At 53.7% G+C, this 16,543-nt stretch overlaps 2 protein-coding genes across 2 annotated transcripts in view; one reads left to right on the top strand and one right to left on the bottom strand.

Moving 5' to 3' along the window:
• LOC311196741 (protein NDRG4-like) overlaps window positions 1-16,543 on the bottom strand; it is a gene marked incomplete at both ends in the record, with an annotated part of 721,213 nt that overhangs the window by 62,848 nt on the left and 641,822 nt on the right.
• LOC311196466 (hydrocephalus-inducing protein homolog) overlaps window positions 1-16,543 on the top strand; it is a gene marked incomplete at its 5' end in the record, with an annotated part of 68,543 nt that overhangs the window by 5,924 nt on the left and 46,076 nt on the right. The window contains 10 exons of the mRNA XM_084270038.1: window positions 1,665-1,789; window positions 2,198-2,399; window positions 4,036-4,111; window positions 6,023-6,122; window positions 7,151-7,269; window positions 7,439-7,662; window positions 10,321-10,388; window positions 11,754-11,991; window positions 14,051-14,186; window positions 14,586-14,672. Coding sequence (XP_084126164.1) covers window positions 1,665-1,789; window positions 2,198-2,399; window positions 4,036-4,111; window positions 6,023-6,122; window positions 7,151-7,269; window positions 7,439-7,662; window positions 10,321-10,388; window positions 11,754-11,991; window positions 14,051-14,186; window positions 14,586-14,672 — 1,375 coding nt within the window. The remainder of the gene's footprint in view (window positions 1-1,664; window positions 1,790-2,197; window positions 2,400-4,035; window positions 4,112-6,022; window positions 6,123-7,150; window positions 7,270-7,438; window positions 7,663-10,320; window positions 10,389-11,753; window positions 11,992-14,050; window positions 14,187-14,585; window positions 14,673-16,543) is intronic.

Here is a 16,543-nt window from a genome sequence, read left to right as displayed (position 1 = left end):
ACCGCAGCACTTGGGAATAAAAATCCCAAGAGGATAAATCCAGTAAGTCTCTTCCCATTGCTCTTGTGGTTCAGGCAGGAGAATGAGTTTCTTCTCCGTGACATTGGCAGAGAGAAATGTCATTCCAATAGGTTTAAGATGAAAATGGTGTCTGGGAGCAGACAAGGCGCAGCGCTGCCTTTTCCTGCGGCGATGGACGTTGTGCTCTGCCGTGCTCCAGGGACAGAGAGGGTCGGGTCTGGGATTAGATCCCTCTAGGAGTGTCCCCACCCAGCTCGGAAAGCTCGGGAGATGATCCTCCAAGGCAGAGCGTTCAGGGATCCCCTGTGGTACCCATACACTACAGGGAGGTGTAGGGATGCACAAAGACCACCCGAGGTTATGAAATTAGGGCTGAGGTGCAGGAAAAGGGGGGAAGGGAAGGTTGGGCTTGGGAGGTGCTGAGTGTACCTGGGATTTTTCAGTGCAGTCTCAGATGCTTTGTCCTGAGGGACTGGGTTTGCTGGGATGGTTATGCTGGTTGACTTTGGCTGTTACACTGCTGCCAAAAAGTAGCATGTGCAAACATTAAGCCTTTGGGTTTGGTGGGGTTTTCCCTGCTGTAGATCTGGGTGGACAGGGTGGGGCATTTCAGTCCCCAGTAACTTTGCTGTCTGCCTTGGGGCTGGAGGTAGCTTTTAATGAACTAGGTTCTCCCAAACTCAACTGGTTTTATGATGCCAATTAAGGCAGCAGTAGACGAAGGAAAGCTTGGCTGTTAGAAGATGAAGGTAGCCCGGGACTCGCAGTATAGTGCAGCCTCCTTGCACGCTGCGTTTACTGAGCATGTGGGTGCAGGAGAGAAGCCAACGTGGTGCTTTGAGGGCCTGTGTCACAGACTTGCCAGCTTCTTTCACTTGTCAGCTGCCTTTCTGCATTATGTCAGGAGTATGCTGGTCCTTGGTATCCTCGTGGGACATAACTTGAGCCCAACTCTGTCAAGATGGGGAAGCTTGACCCCTGGTGAGAGTAAGCAAGCCCTAAATAGCAAGGTAGATAATTATCAGAGTGCTTACAGGTCTAGTGTTGCTCTCTTGCTGAAGGGCCGTAATGGGCAAGATCTCAGCAGGTCCTGGTGTGAAGGGGACTCCTGGGTTGGTGTGCCTAGATGAGGGTATAGGAGCTGGGGACTGCAAGGTGCTGCTGGGAGATCAGGACCTGCGAAACTTCAGACATTGTACAACAAAGCAAGCGTACAGCTGGATGTAGTAAAAGCATGCCAGAAGAAAAGGAGCTATTAACCCCCCCTCCAAACCTTCTCTCCTGTCTTTCAGGAGTAGCAGGTTTCTAGGTGGCAGAAAAAACCCTGATTCCCAGGGACATCAGGGTCAAGCTGTGCATGCAAACACCTCTTACCTGCTCTGGGCTCTTCACAACCCATTCTCTGATGGTATGGTCCGGACTGGAGCCTGGATGCGGAATCTGGGGAGGATGAAGTCATTTCATACCCTCGGGACTTTGGAGAGCGAGGGTCGCCAGCCGTGTTTCTGACCCCCTGTGTTCTGGGTTGCTGCTGCCAGCTGCTTGTTTGCTCCTCACAGAACTGATCTGCCGGGAACTAGACTGCAAAAGAGCCCCCAGAGCTCCCACCACAGTCCTGATGAGTGTGTGTGTCTCTGTTGCAGCCCTTTCTCTGTCGATCGCTCCTTCGGTACACTCGGCATCGGTGAGGCCATGCAAGTAACAGTGGACTTCCACCCACTGAAGACTGGGGATCATTCCGGTTCCCTGCTAGTTCAGTACGACACAGGTGAGTATCCTGTCTGCGTCCTTCAAAGCAGAACAAGGCTGAACTTCCTTTGCAATTTACTTGGACTTGGTCCTGTAAGCGTAACGTGTGTGTGTGTGTGTGGGGAAGCTCTTGTCTGCATCCCATCCTGCCATGGGCTGTCACTTTGCTCCTTCCTCTGCCACCTTCTTTTCTGGCCCACACCCTCCAGGCATCTTTGGGGGGGATCAGTGAGAGACTGGGAGAGACTTGACACTTGTGGTGGGCCTGGAGGAGATGCCGTGTGAGCTGTGGCTGAGGTGGGACTCCCCTGGGAATGAGGGGTAATAAAAGCTGTAGCCCTTTCTTCTGTGACCTGAGGCTCGCTGCGTTCCTCGTGCTTTCATCAGCAAGTGAGAGGAGTAAAGAGTCCCCTTTGCTTTCTTCCAGGTGAAAACATTAAAACAAAGCTTTATGGAGTGGCTGTAGAAGTCAACATCTGGCTGAATGAGAAGCCTGTGACCATTGAGAAGACCTACCTCACGCTGTCGAACCGCAGATGCGTGGCCATCCACAACCGCAGTAACATCATCGCCCGCTTCCAGTGGAAGGCTTGTGGCACGCAGAAGGAGAAGGATCAGCGGGAGAGAAGGTCCGTTTCAAAGATGCCTTTGGTTAGGTACCCTGCTCAAGGGGAACGCTACCGTATGGCCTCGAGGGGGGTTGGTGCTTTTAGGACAAGTCAGCCATCCACAGCATCAGGGTGGGTGTCCCTGGGCTTTAGGGTGATGGAGCTCGGTGCTTCCCATCCCAGTTCCATCCACCCTCTGGCTGAGGGTGATGTTTTAGGGAGGAAAGCTTGATTGCAGTGACTGAATTTCCTCTGAGAGCGAGCTCTGGTGTTTGTGGGAGCCGCAGACTGCTGAGAGCCAGTGGCTCCCGGGCTGCAGAGAGTCTGTGAAGCTTCATTGGCCCAGGAGGATGAGGCCATCTCCTGAATAGGTTTGGGCTGTCCAGGTTTCCAGCACAGGGTGTTTCTGCCCTTCCTTCGAGCCTGGGGAGAGTTTGGAGGTGGAAGGGTCTGCAGGGAAGGAAGGTAGGGCAGCATGGGACTTGGATGTGCATTTGGGCTTCAGAACCCCCTGTCTTCATGGTGGAGAGAGATGGGGCTGGATCTTCAAAGGATTTCTTTGGGGAAGCTTTGAAAGGCCTCTCTCAGGTGGCAGAGACACACTCAGAGCCCGGGAGGTGGAATGAAGGGTGGGAGATTCCACTTCAAAGCTTGGGTGATTTGGGAATCCTTGTGTGACTTCTCAGAGTGGGGCGGATGTAGGAGTTAGCGTGACTGTGGAGCTGATGAGGAAACTGCCACAAACTGGAGGCTTTGTGAGGGCTTATGAGCAAGTAAAGGTCAAGGGAATTAAGTCAGAAATGGCTTGAAGGCCAAAAGTAGTTTTCCACTGTTACCTATTTTTAATTCCGCAGTGTGTGACTTCTATGTGAGCTCAGTGTGTTAAAAGAAAACCTCATGACCTCCTCTTGGTAAAGGAATAGTCCAGGGAAGTGCCACCTCTCCCCACCTGCCTGTCTCAGACTGGGCCCTGAGTGATGCTCTGCCCCTCTGGAGGCAGTGACTGGAGCGTGAAGGGGGACAGCAGTGCACCCACTCGGAAGTTCTGCTCCCTTCCCATCTCTGGCTTGTCATCCTTAAACTCCGGGATGATTTGGGCAACTACTACCAAGTGAGGGAGAGATTAACTGTGTCAGAGCTCTGAGGAGAAGGGGAAAAGGAAAAAAACAGGTGGTTCAGGGCCAGGCTGAAAGGTTTGGGCTCAGAGGTGCCAGTCCTGAGGTCTTCATCAGGTGATGTTAGGCTTCCTTTCTCACGGCCTCTGTATTTCTGTACCTACCCACTGATTTCACTGGGATGCTCTGGTGCCTGAATCCCGGAGCCCTGGGATCCTCTGGTGGAGGCGGGGTGGGGAGCAGAGGGGATGTGGTTGTTCCTTATACCTGCGGGTCTGAAAGGGAAGAGAAGACAGTGATGCTGGGAACCTGCAGCGCAGACCAGGGGGCTGCTGCCCTGCCTGGTGATGGGCTGCCCTGGTGTTCCTCATCCTCCTCTGCCTCCCCTGAGCATCCTGGGAGTAGGAGAAGCCAGTTGAGGATGGAGGTGGATTCCCCATTGGTTGTGGCAGCAGCTTTGAGCTAGGTCGCTCTCCTGAGGGCTGCTCACTTGTGTAAGACCCCAGGACGCAAGATCACCTTTCCCGCCTCCTCTCCTGCAGCATCCCCGACCAGAGTGCCAAGGTGCAAGGAGAATCCCAGCTTTTCTCTGATGGGATCTTCAGCATTGAGCCAGCGGTAAGTGACAGCTTTGAAACCTCCCTTTCTCTTCTTCCTCCTCCTCTTCCTCCCTGAATGAGGTCACTCAGCAGATCCCTGCTTGATGTGCTGGGAGGAAACGCTGGGTTTCTGGTGGGGCCGGGAGAGCTGGTGGCAAAAAGCATTTTCCAACTTGTGATGGGCACCGAGAGCCTAAAGCTGGGCTTTGCTCCCAGGGCTATAAATGAAGAGCTGCCTAAGTGTCCTGACCATGTTCAGAGGGATGGAGCCTTATATGTAAAGGCACACCTTCCACTGGGTTAACGCAAGGTGTGGGACCATGTCAGTTGAGATGCTGACCCGAAGAGCGAAGCGCTCCTCTGTGGGAAGGAGGGCAAATTCAGCCCCTGTTTAATCACAGAAATACCAGTCCTCACCTACCCTGGTCTTGTGCCAGCCCTGAACCTCTGTTCTGGTGCCATCAGGAGCTTGCACGTGAGACCAGCAGGTTCAGGCAGGCTTTTTGACCTCTGACACACCTAGGTACAGCAGCTTGCTTAGTTATCTTGCTCTTCCATTTATGCGAGCCAAAGCTCGTGGTTTAATCCCCCCGAGCCCCAACTCCGAGTGTGTGCCTGGTCTGGCATGAGAAAAGGTGAACCTGCTTTGTTTTAGGGAGGGGGATGGTGTTTTCTTATCACCCATGTAAGGTTGGGAGTCACCAATGCAGAGCTGCAGTTTCACACCGGTGCAGCTGGGGGCAGCATGATGTGACTAAGAGATGATGTCAGAGCAGTAGGGAGCTTGTAGAGAGTGGGACCTGATCAGCCGGGCGTTCGGAGCATCCTGCGCTGCACCAGAGCTGGTTGTGGGGTGTCACCCAGGGCTCCTGCTTAGTGGCAGTAGGACTAGGCCTCCACAACGGGCTTAACCCGCTCCTGAGGGGCATTAAGGTGAGGCCCAGAAATCCATCTGCCCACAGAACCGAGTCCTGGTACTTCCCGTAGTGATGAGTGGGTGTGAAGAGTAGCCAGGTCCTTTGGAGTGGACACCCCTCCTAGACATCTACACTGATGTTAAAGAGTTTGCTCCAGGGCTGCCTACAAGTGGGCTACTACCCGATTCTCCCCCCTTGTGTCTCTGCCAGCATCAGCAACCTTTTGATTTCCATGAATTCTGTTATTTATGGAACAATCAATTTTGCTCCAGAGTTTTGCTCGTGTCTGTCTGTTCCCCCGACATGGGGCTGTGTGGATGTCAAACCATAGTAAAGATTTTCTCCTTTATCAACTGGAGAATCTAAAATTCCACTAACTTCCATTAGCCTTCTCTCCGGTGATGAGCCTTTAGCTCAGGCAGAGACACTTCTTGCTACCTGAATGTGCTGGAGAGGCTCCCTAAAAGCAGGGATAGACCTTTCAGGCCAAAAGTGGCTTCTGTCTTCCCACCTATCGCCCGTGGTGCTTGAGAGCACCCTGCAGAAATAATCAACCCCTTGTGACAAGTGGCTAGAGGAAATACTTGCTTGCAGGAGTTAGGAAGCTGATGGAGGGATGGTAGTCTGGGAAAGGCTTTGTGGGGTGACCCTGCTCTGGCAGGGGGTGGGCCTGGATGAGCTTTCGAGGTCCCTTCCAGCTCCTAAGGGTCTGTGAGTCCGTGACTGGCCGGCACCTCTGAAGCGATCCTGCTGGACTCGCTGGAGTGTGAGCGGGGCTGGTTGCTCCGTTATAGCCCAAATTTAACAAAATGCCTCTCCCAGGTGCCAGTAAAGGTCAGGGACTTGGAAAGTTTTTCGCAGCTGCTTCCAAACTCCCTTATAAATATTGTTGATCAGTGTTACTGGCTCTTTGCTCTTCCCTGGTGCTCTAAATATTGGCTTATGGGGCCACGGTTGGAACGAAGGGATGTGACGTTTGAAGATAAATGGTTTGCTGTCTGCTTCTGTTTTAGGAGGGAGAGATTTGGCCGAATTGTTCGGCTGAAATTAGTGTGACCTTTAAGCCTCAAGAAGCCAGAGTCTATCAACAAAAGTTCCTCTGCGACATCTCAGGTACGGCTCCTCTCCCCTCCTGCTCTTGCCCGTGGTGGGGAGGAGCCTGGCTGAGGTATCATGGTGGGAATTTGGGGAGCTGCTTCTCCCTAGACATCCTAAAGCCCTGTGGTGGTTAGATGCTGCTGCAGGTGGCGAGTCCTGGAGCACCCAGGTGTGGAGCTGTATGTTGGGTGCAGGTGGTGCTGAGCTGCATCAGTATAAAGAGCAGATTTTTGTCTTGGGTTGTGTTTTCCTGAGCTTTACACCTTCCTTGAGTGGATTTCAAAGCTCATCTTAGCACATGGGAAGAGATTGAGAGGTCGCGTTGGAAACCCAGCATCACCCCAAATCCTGTGTTCAGTTTGGGCACCTGACTCCAAGAAGGACATGGAGGTCCTGGAGCGTATCCAGAGAAGGGCAGGGGGGCTGGGGAAGGGGCTGGAGGGCAAATCCTCTGAGGAGCTGGGGATGTTCAGCCTGGAGAAGAGGAGGCTGAGGGGAGACGTTATTGCTCTCTCTAGCTCCCTGAAAGGAGGCTGTGGGGAGCTGGGGCTCAGCCTCTTCTCACAGATAAGTAGCGACAGGACAAGAGGGAATGGCTGCAAGTTGTGCCAGGGGAGGTTCGGGTTAGAAAGGAGGAGAAATTTCTTCTCCGAAAGAGCGGTTGGGCATTGGAAGGGGCTGCCCAGGGAGGTGGTGGAGTCACCGTCCCTCAGAAAGGTTGGATGAGGTACTTAGGGACATGGTTTAGTGAGTAATAGAGGTGGTGGGGGGATGGTTGGGCTGGATGATCTTGGAGGTCTTTTCCAGCCTTAATGATTCTGTGATTGTTTCAGGGTGCAAAGTGATGGCTCAATTAGAAAGCAGCCCAAGGGTTTGGTCAGAAAGGAGAAAGCAGCCCAAAGGCATATCTGCCAAGGGAAGGGTCCTGTACCTTTCTCTGGATCTTCCTGGGCTGATCCCTGCCAGCCCCAAGTCGGAGGCTAGAGCCTGGAAAATGTGGGATCAGAGGGAATTGATGTTCTGACATTGAATTCTCTCCCCAGGCCGTGAGGCCAGGCTGCCCCTGTACATCGAGGGGGAAGGTATAGGGCCTCGGCTGCGCTCCAGCTTTGAGCATCTGGACATCGGGGATGTCTTCATGGGAGCAGCGCACAAGTACGAGGTGAGCTGTGAGAGCTAGCAGGGCTTGGGCTGGAGCCTGGTGGCTCCTTGTGGGATTTCTGGCAGCTCAGGAGTTGAGCAGGGCAGCTCTGTGCCAGCTGGACAAAGCCAGAGGTTCTATGGAGTTGCCATAGAGGTCTATGCATTTCCATTTTGCCTTCCTGCTGCAGGTGGTGCTGTTTAACAAAGGACTCATCCAAGCTGTCTTCAGCTTGGTTCCTCCAACTACAGTTCTGGGCTCCTGCTTCACCTTTCGCCCCAGCGAGGGGAAGATTTTGCCAGACAGTCTCCAGGTCATCCAGATCTCCTTCAGTTCCACCATCCTGGGGCAGTTCACAGAAGAATTCAAGTTCAATGTGAATGGATCCCCCAAGCCCGTGACCTTGACTATCAGGTGAGTGGGGAGGTTACAGAAGCTTGGTGGGCACATCTGGAGTTATCTCTGGGTAGTCATCTCCCACCTGCCTCATTTTCTGGCGAAGCAGAGAGAAAAAGGTGTTGTGGGAGGTCTTGGCGTGGGGATGCTAGGTTAAGAGCTGAGACCCTTTAACCTTGGCTCCAGTTTGAACCTTGCAACCCAGGGGTGATGACCTTCCTTCCTTCCTACACCCTCAATATACCCTGTTTAACTCTGAAAGACTTGTGCCTGTGGGAAGCACCTTGGCCTTCTTGGTGGAGCTTTCCAGGACACTCTTGGCACAGAGTTTGGTGGCGACAGGTTCCTATCGTGACCCTTTGACACCCCAGTGTGATGATCCTGGGGCTGTAAATGACTACCCATGCTGGAAAAAGTTTAACTGGAGCTTGTACAGGAAAGGTGTGGAGATGCCTGCTGCCCAGGGTGGGTACCAGGAGCTGGTAGCTCCTTCCCCCTTGGGTTGCGGCAGGCGTGTGATGGGCTGTAGATGGGTCTGGGATGGGTCTGTGATGTCCCACGTGAAAGCACAGCAAGGCCAAAAGCACTTTGGAGACCTTTGAGCAACAGGCCAGCCTGGGTGATTTTGTGTTTTATAATCCTCTGTTAAGAATCCACCCAACCTGGGTAGCAGCAGGCTCAGTGTCATCCCTCGCACTCCTGTGTTGGGACAAGGTGTCCTCCCAGCTCCTGTGCAGCGAGTGCTGCGCTGCCTCCTTCCTGCAGCTGGAAAAGCGCCGATGCAGGAGCCTGGGAGCTCTCTGCAGCAAGAACTCGGGCATCATCCTGTGGGCCGGTGCTGGTGCAGAAGATAATCTGCACCGAGCCGAGGGGGGAAAGAGAAAAGGCTGATAAGAGAGTCAAAGCTCCTTTCTCAGGCTCTCAGCAGCGGATAAACTTGTCCCAGTGGGTCATAACCATGGGCTGGTGGGATAGTGTGGTGTAGGCAGGCAAGCTGTGGGGCTGGCTGTGCCTCCTCGGCCACCAGCCTCCTGCTAGATCAAGGTAGCCAAGAAATGAAAGGAATCTGCAGTGGGTTTTGCCGGTGAGGCAAGAGAAACAGGTAAAAACAGAACAAGAAGTTTATTGCTTGAAGAGAGAGCGGGGAGTCGGTGTGACCAACTTGAGCTTCAAGACACCCACCTGCTCGAGCTGAGCACCCCGCTCCTCGGGAGGCTTTGAGCGCTGGATTTAGTCCCATGCGGAGAACAACTCCCAGTTGGATGTGAGCTGGCTGGTGGGACACTGGGCTATGAAGAAGGGAACGAGGATGAGTGTTTGAGCAGTTCTTTGTTATCCTTCCCACTCAGCAAGAACCCCCTAGTCCACTAATGCTGCCATAAGATGTGATCGTTCCCAAAACATCCGCGTTTCCCCCCAGTTCCTTGCAAGCCGCACTGTTACCGGCTGTGGGGCACAGAGCTCTGGGTTGGCTCCTTGCCTGGACCTTCTGGGCAGCTGCTTGGGTTTGACTCGAGCCTGGATACCAGCGCACTCAGTAGGAATGGGAGCCTCCTGGCAAGGCTTGTCCTTGGCACTTTCCCAGTGTGATCCCCACTCGTTACCTGGCAAGTGCTGCAATGGAAAGCAGGGCTGTGCCCTTCCCTCCATCCCAAGTAAGCTCTTAGGGCTTGGGAGGTTGAGTCTGACCCTCTGAAGTCCTTGTGGAGGAACTTCAGCAGCAGTAGGGATCTCCTGCTGATGGAGGTCTGAGAGTTGAGGAAACTCCTGCCAGGTGCCCAAATCGTAGGTGACTGTTCTTTAAATGGAATACAAACCCAGGGCCTTGAGCGCTTGTTTCTTAGGTGCTTAGAAAGGGATGCTGGAAGTGGGACACCACGGATCAACGCGGGTCCCTCCTGTGGGATGCTGGGCTCTGTTCGTGTGCGGGACGGGACTAAAGCTGGAAGGCACCATTCGCTGTGCTCCCCGATTTAACTAAGAGGCGGAGCTGGGCTCGGGTGGCATCAGCCATGAGGTAAATTCATGAATGGTGTGTGGCTCCAAGGGCCGATTTCAGGCAGTGATGGCGAGTTTCGGAATTTGGAGCTGATTTTAGGGACAGGAGAGGAGGTGTGGTGGGTTCAGGGCCCCGTGTTTGGTTTAAGATGTGTTGTTCTTGGCTGTGTCAGCAGTGAGAAGCTGATACATTCCTGTGTAGAATTGTTGCTGATCTTGTTGTGGTCGGTGGGTGTCTGTGCGCTCCCCAGGATTCTGATAACTGTGTGGATCCAGATCTCCTGAGAAGACGCTCATACACTCAATGGAAACGCTGGCTCCAGCTGAGAAGGGAACCTGAGGAGGGTTACTCCATTGAGTCCACTTTTGTGTGGGCATCTCTACCCATGTGTTACAGATGGGGAAACCGAGTCACGGAGCCATCGCTTGTTTGCGGCCCCTCATTGAGCCAATTTGGGGGCATAGCTTTGCCCTATCCTGCCTGACACTGTGCCCTAAGCCCCATCTGATAGCTGCTGGCCACCTTCTGTCCCCATGGATGAGGGCAAGGGTGTGAGGGTCTGGTTTGAAACCCGCTGTGGTTCTGACACTGGCTCTTACCCGCCCGAGCAGCAGGGAGAGCTGAAAGCTCTGCAGTTCTCTAACTCAGCCAGTGCCTTTGTCTGTCTGTCCTCACAGTGGCTGCGTCGTTGGACCAACGTTCCACTTCAGTGTGCCTTGCCTCTACTTTGGCGACGTCTCCTTCGGTGAGTGCGCCCTGGGCTTGGACCGCGGGCCGAGAGGTCCGTGCGTTACCGAAACGGGGTGCTTGGAACCTCAGAGCACCCAGAATGTGTGTGTTCCTCTGCAGCAGCAGCCTTCAGGGCCCTTGGCAGCAGCATGGCCATGAGGGTATCAGTCCCTGAAAGGCCCCGGGAATGGGAGATGGGGAAAAAAGGATGATGCTGGCGGGGGAAAGAAGGGCGATGCCTGGGAGGGGGAGAAGGGCGACTCTGGGGTAGGGGGAAAAGGAAGACGTTGGAGGGGGAGAAGGGTGATGGAGCTGTGAACCAGCCTGGAGCTGCTCTGGATAAATGTTGGGAGGACAGGAGCCATTCGGTCCCCTGACCCTTAGTGTGAAATGTTAATAAGTGCTGGGAGGGCAGCTTGTTATCACCTACCCCATAATATGCCCAAGCCATAGCTCTGCGCAGAGCTCCTTCCCTGTGTCCCCCCACCCCGAAAGCCCAGTTCTGCTGTGCCAGCGCTGGTGGCTGAGCATCCAGAGCTCCATTGAAATGCAGGTTCTGGTTCTCCATCTCTGCCTCACAAAAGGCTTTTTACTGAGATGAGCTGAGGTTTTTAATGGGAAATCAATTGTGGATTGATGGAAGGGCCGTTACTGAGATGGGCCAGCCAAACCAGATGTCTTCTCCTGGGCTGGTCTCCTGCCTCTGCAGAACATCCCCACTGAGTGGGGTTATGCCACTGGTGAGGCAGGGAAAGCTGGTGTCAGAGCTTTTTGAGCAGTAATCAGACGTCGCCGTTTGTTAAGGAAGGTGAGACACGGCTTCTGCTGATTTCTCAGCCAGTGTCAGGCTCAGCTCCTGCCAAGTGGGCTGCAAACCTTCACGTGCTCCATCTGGTCGCCCTGAAACAGGAGATGCCGTAAGGATCCAGCTAACAAAACTGCATCAGAGGGCTTTGCATTGGGTTGTAGCTCCCCATTTCATCCATCCCTGCTTTTACTGCAGCTTCTCCTTGGTGCCAACCTGCTCTTCTGTATTGCAAACCACGGGGGGTGTTCATGGGGAGTTTTATGGATCCATTTCTCAGAGTAAATGCTCTGTCTGGCTGCTCGCTCCTATGAGAGATGTAACTGGTGCCGGTGTCGGGGCAGCTGAGAGAGAAAAACTCATGGCTTTGGGCATCAGAGCTGCCAAGGAGGGATCTCCATCACCAGCCTGGCACAGAGCTTCCATGGCAATGAATTCCTTGCTGGGCTTCTCAATTAGCTGCAATTCAGATTGAAGAGAGCCAAACTCCAGGCGCAATTTTACCGTGAGGGGCTGTTCACCCCAGGAATGTTGGGATAATGGGGGCATAAATCCCTCTGTGTGTCTCTTCCTCAGGCTTCCCTTGTACCGTGTCGTGTCGCCTCAAAAACACCTCCTTGGTGCCCATGACTTTTCACCTCCGCATCCCTGGGGACGGCTCGGGAACGCCCAGCGTTACCAGCACTGCTTGGCTGTCGAATGACAATCCTCAGCCCTGGAGATCGGGAGCTGAAGGTTCCATCAGGCCAGCCGAATTTACCATCGAGCCTCGCAGCGGGACCATCCGTGCCCTGGGATCCAAGAATATCAAGGTGTGGGGAGAATCCGGCCGGCCGTGCTTCAGCAGATGGAGCTGAAGTTTCACTGGTGGGGAGGAGCCGGGAGGGCTTTAGTGATGGGAGGGAGATAGATGCACTTCTGTTGTCTGGGTTGGTCTGGGGTGTTTGTGAAGGGGCATTAGTTTGTTTCCAGAACCATCCGCTGAGCATCCTGTGCCCTACGGTCAGGTGCGGAAGCCACGTGTGTGCTTGAGCGCTGCGTGGAGCCGTGGCTTTGGCTTAACCGTGGGCAGAGGAAGGATGAGGGCAGCGGGTGGCCATTAGAGAGATGCCCTTGTGTAAAGCAGTTTGCTTTTCTTCCCGGACTTGTTTCCCCTCTCCCGGTGAGCAGAGGAGCTGCATTCACTGCAGCCATCCCTAGGGGGGGCTGAAGCAGCTCTGCCAGGCGTGACCTGCACCCAACTTGTGGGGTCCTTTGCGTTTGGCCCTGGCTGTAAAGCTGAACTCGCTCGGTTTGAGGCAGCGCATTGCACCGGGAGTTACACTGTTGTAGCTGAGATTAGAACTGAGATTAATTTTAATACAGTGGTGAGCAGAGCAGTTGTCTGATTAGGCTTTAATTCAGTTTACACACACCCTGTTAACCACACGGGGTGTTGAACCAAGCAGATGCTGTCAGGAGACCTTTATTGCTCTCAGACTCTGCTCTACATATGGACCAGCAGAAGGATTAGGGGAAAATCCTTCTCCTTACCATGGAAGGAGAATCAGGGGACACCACACACGGAACGATAGTTTTTGGGGGTGCTGAAGGTCTTTGACGTTCTTCTCTGTCACCAGGTCACCCTGTGCTCCAACACTGTGAAGAAGTACAAGCTGGTGCTGGTGGTGGATGTGGACGGTGTCGGCAAGGAGGTGCTGGGGCTGCCCCTCACAGCCAGGTATCGGCGCTTTCCTTCGCGGCGTGTCCTCTCTCCTGGTGCATCGTCTCTCCTCCCCTCACACAAAGGCCAGCTCCAAATGAGAAGTATTACTTAATGAGCTCATTAAGCAGGGCTTTGAAAGCAGCCAGTGTTGAGGAGCATCTGTGCTCACCAGACAGGCACGGCCCCCAGACTTTAATTAGATTAATTAGATTAATTATAGACCTCTTTCTTTGGTGGGTGATGTGTAACAGGCTTCCAAAGGGCTGTCTCTCTCCTCCTTCCTGCAAGCAGTCAGTGGGGGAACTGGGGCTGGGTTGCCACCAAAGCACAGTGTTCCTTTGGGATGTGGGGAGCAGCCTGGTGTCTGTTTGGCTTAATGAAGGCACGTGCTAATGGGGAAGGGGCTTAGGGCAGGACTGGTGCAGGAAAAATAACAGCAAGATCTTCCGAAGGAGAAACAGAGTCCTTGATGCTGAGGGGAGCTCAGGTTTTGCTGCTTCCCTCTGGTCCTTTTGAGCATGAATGTTCTCACACTTAAGCCGGAAGTCATTCCTGCTGCAGCCAGGCTGGATCCCGCTGTGCTGTGGGTGTCAGTGTGATTACCAGTAGGATGCAGCTCACTGGTGCTTTTCTGCCATCCGGTCAGTGCCTGGGCTGTGATTTTATTTTTAACAACCACCCACTGCATAAGGCAGGTGCTGGCTCGGACCTTCCATCGCCGGGGCAAGCAGTTGAGGCTCTTCAGGCCCCTTTTCTGGAGAGGAGGGAGTAGTTTCTGCTGAGATACTGGGCCATACTGCACCAATCCCCGGTGGGAAGGTTCCTCCAGAGCTCAGGGCTTGCTGTGGGACCGTCAGGAGGGTCTTTGCAGACCTCCTGGGGCCAGGGTTCCCGTCAGACAGCTCTTGGACAGGGCACGGCAATCTGCCAGAGCACTTGGCCGTGCTGGCAAGGCGCTGCGGTGCAGAGACCCCGAGTTTGCTCCTCCTTCACAAGAGGTGGACGAATCAAATACAGGAAGCTGAAGGCGATTTATTGCTGTCGGGGTAATACATGTCTGTCTGACAGTGACAAATGTGTTCTGCTCCACTGCACCCTGTTCAAGGAGGAAACACATTCTACGTTCTCTCAGTATCTCTAATTCCCTTTGGGACATCTCTTTGCCTAGATGCATCGCTCCTCGGCTGGAAGTGCTGGACCCCACTGTGACATTTGGACGGTGCTTCCTAAACTTCCCGTACGAGCAGACGCTGACCCTGGTGAACAAGAGCCACCTTCCAGGCTGCTACAGGCTCCTTCCTCAGGTTTGACATCGCATCTGCCCTCAACAGTTATCCAAGGGTTTATTAAGGGGATGGAAAATAATAACAAAGGGGTGGGGTAAGACCTTGCTGGTTTATATTCAGATGGGTTCTTGTTTGCAGCAAACCTTTGGGTGTAGAAGAACCCCCTCCTCCCGAATATAGACTTTGGGAAGAGGTTTGTATTCTAGTCTTTAGGTTGATTTTATGCAGGGTGGTGAAAAGCTGCTGTGAGGAGGCTGCTGGCATGGGAGTGTGTGTCTGTGGGTGCAGCAGCTTTTGGACCCCCTTGGGATGTGAAGCCCATCCCGGTCTCCCAGCTGGGTTCCGATGGTAGATGTTAAGGAGTGCAGGTTTTGTCGGAGGTCGCTCTGAATTTGAGTTTGATTCTGTCTCTTACAGAAGCACGAGCAGGGTGATGCTGTGCAGTACTCCAGCCCCATGCCCTCTGGGATCATCATGGGTTACCGGTCTGTCAGTATCCCGCTGGTGCTGGAAGCCCAGAAGTTGGGACATCATTCTGCTTCTGCTGTGCTCTCTTTGCTTGGGAACAAGAACTCCCCACTGGTGAGTCCTCAAGGTTCCTAATTCCAGGGATCCTTCCCGGGGCTGCAGTACGCAGCCAGGATGGATAAGGAAAGGGGTTCATGGTACAAGCAACAGCCAAGGTCTAGAAGAGAGGAAGGCTGGTGGGACTTCTTGGGCAGGTGACAGTCTGAGAGTCCGATGTGGCACATAATTACAGATAGGAGAGACGGGATAACAAGCGCAGTCTGCAACCCAGCATGGTCCCTGGAGCTCAGACTCTGCTGCGTGATTAGGTGAGCAGGAGCTGCTGCTTCAGAGCAGGAACTTTTGTTCAGGAGGGCACTGGGACACCCTGTGTGAGAAACCATGCTGAGAGCTTGGCCCATCACGTCGAGAAGTATCCGTCATATCTCTGCGTAAAGCCCTGTGCATCTCCACACCCCTGGCATCTGCAACGCAGGGACTCTTCCTTTTTCCAGCACAGGCTTGGAAATGGTGAAGCATTCCTGATGATGTTTCTGGAGCCTCCTGAAAGATGCTGTTAGCGTTCAGGCATCCACAGCAGCAGCAGTGAGAGCAAGATGTAGGCAGGAGAACGCCTTGTGTAGTGTCCTGGCTTCATCTAGCTGAAATCAAGAACAAATTTAGTTAATTATATTTTAGATTAGAATGATATTAACTTTGGAAATGGCTGTTTCAGGATGTCTTGCCATCTCTCTGAGCATGGATGCCACAGGAACCTTAAGCTTTCTGTACCCGAAAGGGAGGCTGGCCTTTTGAAAGCAGGCTGGGGATTGAAACTGTCATTAAAACAGATGGAAACAATGCTGCGCAATCCCTGGATGCCAGGGAACATCTCAAGCCTGGCCTTTGTGGCTGTGCTGATAGGAGAGACAGGCAAGCCTGAAGCGGGACAAACCAGTTGCTTGGGCGTAGACGGGGCGTTTCCCTGGAGAAGGGGGATTTCTGCCCTCGAGAACCAGCCTGCTGTTTAACTGCAGGTTCCTTGCAAAGCTTTTCCCCTTGAGCTAACGGCTTCTGGGTTCAAAGCTTTACCTTGCCTAAAGTATTTGCCTTTGGAAGTGAATGTCATCTTCATTTTCCTTGTGCTTCAGGTGGAGGAGCCCAGCTCTCCCTGGCAGGGGGTTGAGTGGCTCCACAAGCCCGTGAAGTCGGTCTTTAACATGCAGCATTTGCGCTCCCTCGCCGCGAGCACCGGTAGAGGCTTCCCTGGGTGTACTGACCACAGGGATGGGAGTTTCTAGCCATGGGGCGGCATTCTCCCTGTTTCCTATAGCCTAAGCACAGTACTGGATTCATCTGAAGGTTTCTGGGCTAGCAGAGCATCAACTTGCACATGCTACACTGGTGGCAAATCCTCCCTGTAGGGGTCCTGTGACGTCAGCCTGACCCCGGGGGAATGGCTGCAGCGCGTCACGATGGAGCAGAGCGCGAGCTGGCTCTGAAGTCACCCCGTCAGCGCGGATACCGAGTCTGCGGCCGCGCCTTGCATTGCGTTGAGTCCCTCTGGGTGTCTGTCGCTTGGTGTTGGGCTTGCGGTGGCTGCGTGCCAGCTTTGGTGTGGCGTATTCTGTCATCCTCTGTGGGAAGGAGCTGGTAAAACCCAGACCTGGGGTTACTGGTGGTCACTCGGACCGCGGCCGTCTGCCAGGGACAGATGCTCTTCTTTCCTAAAGGATCTACCGTGACGTTATGGTACCCAGAAGCAAAGGCAGAGTGGTGCTGGGGGTGTACGTGCAGCAGTATTACCCAGAGCAAAGCTGCTCACCTTTCATGGGTGTCACATTGCCTGTCACGCTGTTGAACAGGGT

The sequence above is a fragment of the Gallinula chloropus genome (assembly GCF_964237585.1).
Source record: "Gallinula chloropus genome assembly, chromosome: 13".
NCBI lineage: Eukaryota > Metazoa > Chordata > Aves > Gruiformes > Rallidae > Gallinula > Gallinula chloropus.
This window is presented reverse-complemented; position numbering and strand designations above follow the sequence as displayed.